The following is a 12248-nucleotide window of genomic DNA, read 5'->3' as shown; positions in this document are numbered from 1 at the left end:
TCTGTTGGCACAGTTTCATATAGACGAAGCATAAGTAAAATCTAAGATTTTTCTACTCCAAACTCTTTCCTACCATGTAATGATGTGGATAACTCAGGCTTTGGGCATGCAAAACAATACTCTAGCAGCTAAGCTATATGCCTGGGGAAATGAATGATGCTTTGATGTTTTAAACACCACTTGGTTCCTAATTTTATCTCAAACAGTTGTACCATTATTTGTCTTCACTAAGGCTCCTGGCTCTTAGTTCAGGATATAACAGGAAGACATGCAAATACTGCCCTCCTCTGCCCATGAAAAGCAACCCTGATGCTGAAGCTCTGATAGAGGTACCCAGCACTGGACTCCCTGGTCCTCCCATTCTGTGGTCATCAGTGAACACTCAATACTCAGCATGGAGTTGAGACTGAGCTGGATTTCCCTCATTGCTCTTTTGAAAGGTAATTTATGTATAAGAAAAGATACTGTGTGAGTGGAATTGAGTGAGGGACAGTGGACATTTGTGAGAGTTTACAGACACGATTCTCTTTTCACAGGTGTCCAGTGTGAGGTGCAGCTGGTGGAGTCAGGGGGAGGCTTGGTGCAGCCTGGAAAGTCTCTGAAACTCTCCTGTACAGCCTCTGGAATCACTTTCAGTGACTACTGGATGAACTGGGTCTGCCAGGCTCCAGGGAAGGGTTTGGAATGGATTGCAAGTATTGAACAAAAAACAAATAATTATGCAACACATTATGGGGAGTCTGTGAGTGGCAGATTTACCATCTCAAGAGACAACTCCAAAAGTAGCGTCTACCTGCAAATGAACAACTTAAGAGCTGAAGACTCTGGCACTTATTAGTGCACTAGACACAGTGAGAGGTTCAGTGTGAACCTGACACAAACATCCCTGCAGGAGCACTCAGAACCAGCAGGGGGCGCAGGTCACACATGGAGGGAGGGACAGGGCAGGAACAGGAACAGACATGACTGAGTGCTGGTTTATGTGGTCACAGCTGTCGCCACATCTACTGATTTCTCAGGATGCTCTCTGTGTTTATGGTCTTTGGAGTCTGTGATCACAGAGTTCTCTTTTGCCACAATTTACAATATACACACCACGCAGTCTAACATGAATTACATGGAAATATCTCACCTCTGATTGCAGAAATGACTCTGGTGATGACACAGGATCAAATGCTGAGTGACGTCTGTAGTATTGGTGATGACTTTCCCTCATGAGATTCAGACAAAGACTCAGTGGTATCCGGTTAGGACAGTGCCTGGGATTAGGGGACTCACTGGGGAGGTGAGGCCACACTCAGTGACCCCCACACCCTCACAGGTCTCAGGTCTTCTGTTTCCCTGAGCACTGTGCACATCAGACACAGATGTGACCCATTTGTATTTTCCCTGATGCAGTTACTTCACCTGTAACTTTCATCATGGGGTCTCCTGTTACATTTTGTTCACCTAACTTCTGGACTTTGTTCAAAACAGACATGAGCCACTTCCTTGAAACACAGCTGAGCCCTAGGCTGTAATCTCTGGGAACTCAGGGAAGGCTATTTGTGAATTAAAAGAAGAAATAAAATTTAAGGGAACACGACTGGTCCCAGAAGCTGAGCTCTGTGAACACTGAAGGAGAACGAATGTGTTACTGCTCAAACTGCACTGTGAAACTAGAGTGTGAGCCAAGATATCCCACCCTGAAAGGGATCTAAGCACCAGCAGGGGTCATGGTTGAGCCAAAAATCAGCAGGACAGAAATGAGATGAGGACAGGAGGGGACTCCATAATCTCCTTGGATTCTTCCTAAAAGACTGTTAGCTTAACAACACCTATTGCAGTGGTATGTAAGTCTAAAACATTCAAACTCAGTAAAAACTCTTTCTTAAATATTACATGTTTTGTTTTCCTGTTTCTATCATTACGATGTATTTATTATTGATATTTGAAAATATTTTCCTATAATATGTTCATATCAAAATTTCTCTGACCAGTTCCTTCCTGATCTTTACTACCTCCTTACATCTCAAAATGACAGCCTTTCTTTCTTTTGTTTTTTGTTATGTTGTTGACAGCCTTTCTTTATCTCTATAAAAAGTCAACACATACCAAAAAGAAAAGGATAAAACACCACACATGCGCTCACACATGCACACACAGGAAACATAAAGCAGCAACCTGCTAGAAAAACAAATATAAGTCCATGAAAAAATGAAACAAATGCTCCTAATTTATTAGTTTTAGAAATATCCAATCACAATTATTACAACCACCTGAAAACAATTTTATCACCAAGAAGACCTAATGTCTCTGGATGGGATTCTACTTGTAAATTGAGAGATTAAGCTTAGGTTTTATATCCACAGGGTCTGCACAGGTCTCAGGAATGGCTGCTTCCTCAGACAGGATGAGGATTTGGACCTCAGCCTGACCCAGGTGTCCTCCACCTCCTTCTTCTCCAGTTGGACTGGGTTCTTATCTAAGAAGCACCCTGCTCATGAATATGCAAATCATGTGTCCTCTCCACAGTCACTGAGCACACAGGACCTCACCATGGGATGGAACTGGATCATCCTCTTCCTGGTGACATCAGCTACAGGTAAGGGCTCAAAGTTCCAGACTTGATGAGGGGCCATGTTCTCAGGTGACAGTGACATCCACTCTGCTTTTCTCCTCGCAGGTGTCCACTCCAAGGTCCAGCTGCAGCAGTCTGGGGCTGAGCTGGTGAAATCTGAATCCTCAGTGAAGCTGTCCTGCAAGGCGTCAGGCTATGCCTTCACAGGCTACTATGTACACTGGGTAAAGCAGAGGCCTGGATATGGCATGGAGTGGATTGGATATATTGGTTGTGGAGTTGGTAGTACTGGCTACAATCAGAAGTTCCAGGGCAAGACAACGCTGACTGTAGAGAAATTCTCCAGCACAGCCTACATGGAGCTCAGCAGCCTGACATCTGAGGACTCTGCAGTCTATTACTGTGCAAGAGACACAGTGTTGCAACCACATCCTGAGTGTGTCAGAAACCCTGGAGGATTAGGAAGCTGCCCTGTTCTCAGTTGACAGAGAAGATCCACCTGGGGCTCGCTCAGAAGTGATCATTCTGAGTGTCTCTTTGTCTGTCACTTCTGTCCTATAGGGTGTTTGTCAACAGTTCGAAAGGACATCAGAGAAAGAAGTTATGCTGATTCAGGATGTCCCCTACAGAACACCACACCTTGACCAAGGCTTTGTTGGTGACCACCTCCACTTCATCTTTAATGAAGAAAACAAAACACAAGCTGTACCCACACATTATTGTGCAACTTGTCAACATTACAGTTCCTGCTCAGGTAACATTGTGGCCAGAGCAGTTAGAGTCGAAAGAGGGAATGTAAGAGACCGTTTAACGTTATCAGGAGCCCGAATGCTCACTGCCCTGTTTCCTGAAATTGGATTGTCTTTGTAACAAGTTCTAGATGGACACTGACTGACATTGAATAGACATCAGTGTACGGCACAACATGGCCTCCCTCCCCTCCCCCGCCACACCCATACACTTCTGTTGTTAGATGCAACAAGACCAAACTTGGACTTCCCTTGACTTGGCTCTGCTATAACTTTGATATGCCTGGATCCAAAATTTCCATTTCTGTATGCTTTGTTGTTTTGTTTTGTTTTTATTAGGAGAAAACACATACACCTTGGCTGTAAGAAGGCTGAATATCAGGAACAGGATAATACTGCCATTGATAGCCTGGCTTCAATTTGACTATTTTAATTAAGACAACGATAAAAAAAGAAAATTAAAAACAACACAGTGTGTAACATGAAACATAAAAGAACCTGAGACTGATATCCAGGTTCAACCTTCAGGCTGAAGATCAGAGGAGCAAAGGCCCTGGCCACCAGCTCTTATCTCTACCTTTGTACAGACCAAAGGGTCACTCCTCAGACTCACTGCTCCTCAGCTCCACCCAGACTGCTATGCTCTCCTCACTGTGGCTGGAGAATAATCCTGAGACTGAATGCCCTTACCATAAATACCTCTACAACCCTAGAATTAAAGGCATGAGCTCTGATTTACTCTCTGTTGGACCATGGAGTTCTTGGATTCACAGCTCCATCTCCCTATTATTCCAGAGTACTGGGATTGAAGGTGTGTGCCACCTCTGTCTGGTTTCTAGAGCTAACTAGTGAGGCAGGCTATGTAAACTGATCCCCAGGGGTTTTACTAGATCACAATCAATATATTACCACTAGAGCGGACATGGGAACCTCTGTCATAAAAAGATTTATTTATTTATATAGATAGACAGATAGTTTATTAAATCAGATCAACACCAACAGGACCCTGTGACAAGACAACCCAATTTGTTTCACATATGACCTGGCTCCTCTCACATAAATGAGCACCCTCAGGTTGAGAGTTGATTGAAATATCTTACTAGCACATTTATTTTCTTATTGGAATTTATTTTAACAGTTTGTCTTTATGTTTCCTTATTCTCTGGGCCTTTTCCTTTAGATCACAGGATACTCAGGAAGTGTCTCTTGCACCAAGTAAAGGTGGACAGAATCTCCTTGTCCTTTAAACTCAGTGCCCTCTCATTGTTGTCTGTGCAAAATAAAATGCCCACACCATCATAAACACTATTGTTCAAATACAAACTGCAGAGTCAGAAGAGAAAGGAAAGAGGGGTTCCCTTATCTGTGAATTCCAGGAAAGACTAAAAGTGATATGAATGTTGAGTTGTTGTTAGATGTGAACTAACTGGACTTATGCAAGGTTCATAGGGCTGACCTCTGTGGTGACAGACTGGATTTCTCAAGAATCTACAGAGCTTCCATCCCCAGTAGAACTTCATCTTAAGGCTGCCCCGATGCTTCACAGTCACACAAGATTCCCAGGACAACCTTCCTGACCTGTCCAGGATTTCTGATAGTGTATAAATCTGTCTACAAACATTTCAGAGCAATCCTTACATGGGAATGAGTTTCATCTATTGGAGACCATGTTCTGTCAAATGAAACACAGAGGTCCAAGTCTGATACTGTATATTATGATTTTCAAATGACATCAAGGCCATATGATCAATAACATTGCTAAATATTTTTGCCATGAGACATCAAAAAGGAAAACCAAAATAAATCAGTTATGCAGAGTCTTGGGAGTAAGTGCAGAGGGGCCAGCAAGGGTGTTTCCTCACTCTACTCAGAGTTTATTCCTCTGAGTTAACCACACACAAGCCCAGGAGACCATCTCCTATGGCAGTTAGAACCCTCCCCTAGAAGGACACAAGATCAGTTAGTTCCTAGAGTCTATGACACTCTCTTAGGAGTGCTATAATAGCAGAAATGACCCAGTTCATAGACTCTCTCACTCAGCATGAAAACAGTTTATCTCATAGTGGAATAAATTTCTGTATTGGAAAACTAGGACCTTGTTACAATAAATCTTTCTGCCAAAAGCCACCTGAGCCCCACGGCCACATGTGTCCTTTACGCCAGCTGTCTGCCTGAGTTAGGGCCCAAAAGAATACACTGAAACTTGTATTAGGTACAATGCTGTTTGGCCAATGACTAAGATTCTCATCTGTTAGCTCAGTCTTAATTATCATAAACCTATATATTTTATAAGACTTATCGGATGCCTTATTGGCATCCCTCCTTGCCGGTGGATCACATTGTGCCACTGGAGAAGGAAGGGGAAGCGGGGACCCTTCCTATTTCCTTTGCTTAAATATGAGTCTCCTTGCTATGTCACTTTCAGCCTGGATCACCACTTCTCTACTACATTTCCCAGAATCCTCTTTGACTCCTAGTCCTGTCTAACTTGCTGCTTCATTGGCCAAACAGAACTTTACTAAACAATCAATAAGATAAACATACACAGAAGTCCTTCCCCCATCAGGACCTGCTAGGATCAGCAGCACATGGGTTCTAGAGAGCAAATAAGTGGACAAATCACTAACCCAGAAGCAACCTCCAATTGATAGCATCCTTCAAACAAAAAATGAGATTCTCTAAGGGAGTTTAACCCAGGAAAACAAACACTCCTAAGCATAGGCTTGAGGTCCATCAGCAGATGTCACCATGTCATCAGGAATCCAATTCAAACACATTAGGCAAGTTCCCTTCTCAAGGTATCACATGGCCTTATTTCATATATATATATATATATATATATATATATATATATATATGTGTGTGTGTGTGTGTGTGTGTGTGTGTGTGTGTGTGTGTGTAATAGATTATATCTTATTATATTCTACAGTTCCTTTGCCTATATAGTACAGCTTCTAACTTTGTCTTTTTAGGGAATTCCTTAGTATGTAATTCAGGGGGTCTCTGCATCCACACCTCTTTCTTGTGACTTTTCCTTCAATTTTGTTTTATTTTTTTGTCCTGATAAAATGTGTTAGTTTTTATTTGATCTCATTTTACTTTATTTTATTTTATTCACCAGAAGCCTGCTTGTTCTCAAAAGACAGCAAGGTGGTGAATACAGATGGGGAGGACTTGGGAGTTGAGGAGGAGGAGGGAGTGTGGGATGCAGCTGATTCTATCAGCAGGTGTTTCCTCTACATTCCACAGTCTGGAGGGAGCCAGAAGTAGGTGTGGACCCTGTGCTGCAACAAGATGACAGCGAGCAAAATTCACGAGAAAGATGGAAACCCATCATATTGGTGGAAGAGGGAAGAAAATATTGAGCAGTGTGGGCTTCCTGATCAGAAACCAGGAACTCAGGAAACCAAGCATGAAAAGTAGGTTAGCACTGACCTGAGACCTTAAAAGTAAAGGGGTCTGGTGGCATTGAGGGAGTGGACTATCATTTCATACATGTATGAAAAACACCAAAATATTATTTAATAAAACTATTCAAATTTCATGATAGGTATATCTGTTGTAAGTTGTTTTAAGATACATTACTATATAGAATCATAATAATTTAAAAGCCATGCATCAAAATATTTAAAATTATGATCCAAATATGAATGAAAAGACATGACATTTGTAATTCTCAGTCTGGGTTACCTCACTCAAAACTATTCCTCAGTTTAACCAGTTATCTTGGAATTGCTTTTGTTTTTCTTTAGTTGCAAATGCAATTAAACTGTTCATATTTACCAGATTTCTACTTCACATTATCTGTTGATGTACACCAAGTTTGATTCTATCCCATATTCAATACAAACATGGTTTTGTTTCCTTGAAGTTTCAAAAGCAAGACTGATACAGCTGTGTAGTTGTTCCTTTGAAACTTAGTCGCTTTCCTGGGAAAACCATAGAAACAGTAGAGACACAACCCACAAGATCCAAAACCCACTGTGAAGCTCCTTTCCTTCATTCAGAATAAACTCAACAAGTGAAAAATTATAATTCAATATTTTCTTCTCATGTAGGATGTCATTATTTCAAGATTCCTCATCTGGTAACTTATTATCCAAACCGTAAGGAAGTGTCAAACCTTCAGTGGGTTCAAATACATGGAAGGTCACCTGAACACAGCCTAGAGTCCAGGCAGGAGATACCTTGGTTAACCCAGACATGGAATCTGTGCTTCCTCTAAGGGTATTAAAATTAAAGGTGAGTTAATACCTAAGGATGATAAACACACCCCAGCAAAATGTTGGCTTGCTCAAACAAATGTATAAACTAGGTATTTAAATAGCTCTGTCACTTAACAAAATTGAATTCTGGAAAACAGTCATAATTGTTCAGTATATATTCTTCGGAAAAGGGGATCAAGTCTAAGCAATGGAGCATGCTACACTACTGAATTCAGGCCTCAAAGGAGTTTTTAGATTTTAATATTTCTATTCAACATTAACTCATCTTTATATCAATTGTCCCTAAATTTTCAAAATGATATTTTATCATAATTCTGAAGCAGAATGAATTTTTGGACATTTTAAAAGCACAACAGATTGAAGAGTTTTAGCACACACACAGTAAGTGATATTTTAACACTGTTACTGCTACCTAACTCATCCATTTCACCTCTGCCTTCTGCACTAGTACCTGCCTCCTCTACTGCTTCAACTCTAGCACAGATGACATAGCAGGAAGAAATGCAAATTTGTCTCCCTCTGCTCATGAAAACCAGCCCAGACCCGAGCCTGTAGCTCTAGCAGAGGGGCCCAGTCCTGACTTCCCTTGTCTCCCATTCAGGGATCAGCACTGAACACAGACCTCTCACATGGAGTTGTGGATGAACTGCGTCTTCCTCGTATCTATTTTTAAAGGTCGTTTATGGGAAAAAGAGATGCTGAGTGTGTGGGAGCCCGAGTAAGAAGAAGTGGGCGTGCGTAAGAGGGACAGCGGATGTGTGTAACATTTTCCTGACCCGAATTCTCTACTATTGCAGGTGTCCAGTGTGAGGTGCAGCTGGTGGAGTCTGGGGGAGGCTTGGTACAGCCTGGGGGTTCGCTGAAACTCTCCTGTGCAGCCTCTGGGTTCACCTTCAGTGACTACTACATAAACTGGGTCCGCCAGCCTCTAGGGAAGGGGCTGGAGTGGATCGCAGTGAGTAGAAACAAAGCGAGTAGTTACACAACATCGCATCAGTGAAAGGCCGGTTCACCATGTCAAGAGATAATTCCAAAAGCATCCTCTACCTGCAAATGAACAGCCTGAAACCCGAGGACACAGCCACTTACTACTGTGTAAAAGACTCCACAATGAGGGGACTTCAGACACAAACCTCCCTGCAGGGACGCTCAGGACTAACAGGGGGCACGCAAGGATGCAAGAGTCTGATGTACTAACTTTCTCAGAAAAGTTCTCTGGAGTACATAATGCTGCATCTAATGGATGAACTATGAGAAACTGTAATGTGGGTATAAATTTCTATTTTGCTAGAGGGAAATCCCAGAGACAATAATAGAATACATTAAAAACAGATAAGTTCTTCTTTTCAAAACTATGTTGCATTTAGACATATTTCTCTGCAACATATTGAGCAACATTTTAAGATGTCGAACTTCTACCATTGATGGCACCTATGTGTTGTCTTTAAAGCCCAGGTCACTGTTTTCTAAACCAAGACTTTGAGGCTTGGAAAAAGATTATTGCAGCAATGCACTTCTCATACTTGAAATTTATGTGCATGATATGAAGATATTACTTCAAACAAAATGTAGAAATTGTCATCTTGTTGTACAATGTCAGTCATTTAAAAAATATTTTCCTAACTTTAAATATAAATCCATTTGGTGTTATACTGATTACATTAAAATGATTTTATAGTTCCATTTCTGGTGGATGTTTTTACACACAATTGACAATAATTTAAAACTTACTGTTCATTATGAAAATGTATTGGTTCCATACTAGTTTTAAGTTGTGTCATTAGCTTACTGGTCTTTTTGTTTGCTTGTTCTTTAATTTTGGATACAGGGTTTTTCTATGGCTTTGGAACCTGTCCTTGAAGTAGCTCTTGTAGACCAGGCTGGTCTTGAACTCACAGAGATTCATCTGCCTCTGCCTCCCAAGTGCTGGGATTAAAGGCGTGTGCCACCAATGACTGGCCTAGCTTACTGTTCTTTCCTTAGAAATTTGATACAATTGCTGACTCCTATGCAATTTCCATCATAATTTGTTTATTTAAAGGATAGTGAGGTTTAGTGACCATGGAGAGATCTTTATAGAATCAGACAGTAAAGATTAAGGATAGCTTTAATTTGTCCAAATGGCTTTCCTTTTCTTTGTCAGACACTTTAAGACATTGGTTGAATTTGTGCTTTGCAGAATAACTAGTCAATCACTCCAGTGAATTCCCCTATATACATAGATCAGTGTCTTGCTCATTCATTATCATAGAGCCTCCTGCAATATCCAGGAATAATAGAATATCTGGAGAATGTGTGAAAAGTGAGAGACCTTGGAACATTTAATGTCATGTCTTCTTCAATTTTGTCCCCACATAACTTATGGAACCCTGCAAAAGAGGATGCTCATAGATAATAAATTCCATAGGGAATGGAGGACACCAAGGAGACAAAGCTTTCCAGACACAACAGGATTGATGCAGATGTGAACTCACTGTTCTTGTTATTTAAGAAAAGCAGAAAATGAAAGAATTCAAATTCTCCCAATTTAGGAGCATTGGAAAATTCCAATCACATTCATTACCCCCCACCTGAAACAAGTTTGGTCACCAAGAGGACCAAGTATCTCAGGGTGCCATTCTATCTTTAAATTGAGAGAATAGTGACTGTTATTATTACAGAGTCTGCACAGGACTCGGGAATGTCTGCCTCCTCACAGAGGATTAGGACTTGGACCCCAGCATCCTGATGCCTGATCCAGGTTTCCTCTACCTCCTTCTGCTCCAGCTGAACTAAGTCCTTATCTATGAAGAACCCTGCTCATGAATATGCAAATCATGGGGGTCTATGGTGGTAAATTCAGGGATGTCCTCACCACCAAATACACATGATTAGTGTACTCTCCTCAGTGACTGAGCACACAGGTCCTCACCATGGGCTGGAGCTGTATCATCCTCTTCCTGGTGACAGCAGCTACAGGTAAGGGCTCCAAGTTCCAGATGTGAGGAGGGGCCATGCACTCAGGTGACAGTGACATCCACTCTGCCTTTCTCTCCAGAGGTGTCCACTCCCAGGTCCAGCTGCAGCAGTCTGGGGCTGAGCTGGTTAAGCCTGGGTCCTCAATAAAGCTGTCCTGCAAGACTTCAGGCTACAACTTCACTGATTACTATATGAGTTGGGAGAAGCAGAGGCCTGGATGGGCCCTGGAGTGGACTGAGGCTAAAGATCCAGAAGAAAGTGAAACTAAATATACTCAAAAGATTCAGGGCAAGGCCACACTGACTGCAGACAAATCCTCCAGCACAGCCTCCATGGAGCTCAAGAGCCTGACATCCGAGGACTCTGCAGTCTATTACTATACAAGAAACACAATGTTGTAACCACATCCTGAGTGTGTCTGAAACCCTGGAGGAGAAGGAATATGTCCTGGGACTGAGACGACAGAGAAGATCAGCCTGGGGACTTGCTCTGGAATAATCATTTGTTGTGACCCTTTGTAACTTCACAGTCTTACAGAGTCTTTTTCATCAGTTCAAAGGAGTGTTGGGAATAAAGTGATGCTGATTTACGATGTCCCTACAATACACCACACTTGTCCAGAGCATTATGAGTGCCCACCACTATTGAAATGATTATTCTCTAATAAAACTAAAAAGGAAAATTCAGGTGCCACAATATCACACACACACACACACACACACACACACACACACACACACACACACACACACATATATATATATATATATTATATATATATATATATATATCAGATGCCTAAGAGACTGGAAATGGTTTGGGAATAATGGGAATAAACTATAAATCAACCATATCAGCACAAACAAAAAATCCCTTTCAAAATTAATTTGATATATGTGGCCCCCCACTTCAAATACTTCGTTGGGATGTTGTTCCCCAAGATTTGTGGGGATTCACGTTAACTTTCCTAATAAATCTAACACATCTTTTTGTTTATAGATATGTCCAACCCTGAATCGTTTTTTTGTATTAGTAATCACAATTCTTACTAATTTAGAGTCACAGTTAGAGCTGACTGTCACGCTGTGGAGTCCTCAGGGTGTGGAATTTCTTCACTGACAACAAAGTGGGCTCCTGCTCAGATAACAGTGAGGTCAGAGCAGTGTGATTCCAGGCTGGGAACGTAAGAGGCCTGTTCATGTCATTGAGAGCACTGTGTGCTCATTCCTCTGCTCCCTGTAATTGGATTGTCTTTGTCACAAGTTCTAGGCTGACACTGACTGACATAGATTGTACACCAGTGTAAAGTGCATGAGACATTGACCCCAACACTTTGTTCTTAGAAGCAGAAGGGCAACTGAGGACCTCTCTTGGGTTTTCCATCCGTTATAACTTCGAAATGTCTGAATCCAATCAGTTCTGTCTACATATGCTTTTTTGGTTTTGTTATGGTTTTATGTAGAACACACATTCTGGTATGCAAAAGCTGAATTCCAAGAACAGAAGTAATTCTGCCATTGATAGAATAGCTACAATCGAAATATTTTCATCAAAATAACAACAACAACAACAACAACAACAATAAAGTGAGATTATCTCCGTTGAACACTTAAAAAAAAACTCAGATCTGAGCCAGCAAGTTGTATAAACTTTTGCCCTGAGTAGCAAAAACAGTTTTTTCCCATCTGACCTCTCACATACATGAGCACAGTCAGGGGGAGAATTGGTTGGAATCTCTGTTTTCCTGCCATTGTA

General features: G+C 41.4%; 2 pseudogenes and 2 gene segments (V, D, J or C); all 4 read left to right on the top strand.

Annotated features, from left to right (window-relative positions):
- The first annotated feature begins 394 nt into the window (after positions 1-394).
- Positions 395-970, top strand: LOC113838381 (annotated as a pseudogene).
- Positions 971-2538: 1568 nt separating this feature from the next.
- LOC118238980 lies at positions 2539-3430 on the top strand. The segment is given in 3 exon segments: positions 2539-2584; positions 2666-2976; positions 3122-3430. Coding segments are annotated over 3 exon segments (666 nt in total).
- A 4734-nt stretch (positions 3431-8164) lies between these two features.
- On the top strand, positions 8165-8732 carry LOC118238979 (annotated as a pseudogene).
- Positions 8733-10447: 1715 nt separating this feature from the next.
- Positions 10448-10894, top strand: LOC113838382. The segment is given in 2 exon segments: positions 10448-10493; positions 10575-10894. Coding segments are annotated over 2 exon segments (366 nt in total).
- The last annotated feature ends 1354 nt before the right edge of the window (positions 10895-12248 follow it).

Source organism: Cricetulus griseus, chromosome 5 (genome assembly GCF_003668045.3).
Source record: "Cricetulus griseus strain 17A/GY chromosome 5, alternate assembly CriGri-PICRH-1.0, whole genome shotgun sequence".
NCBI lineage: Eukaryota > Metazoa > Chordata > Mammalia > Rodentia > Cricetidae > Cricetulus > Cricetulus griseus.
This window is presented reverse-complemented; position numbering and strand designations above follow the sequence as displayed.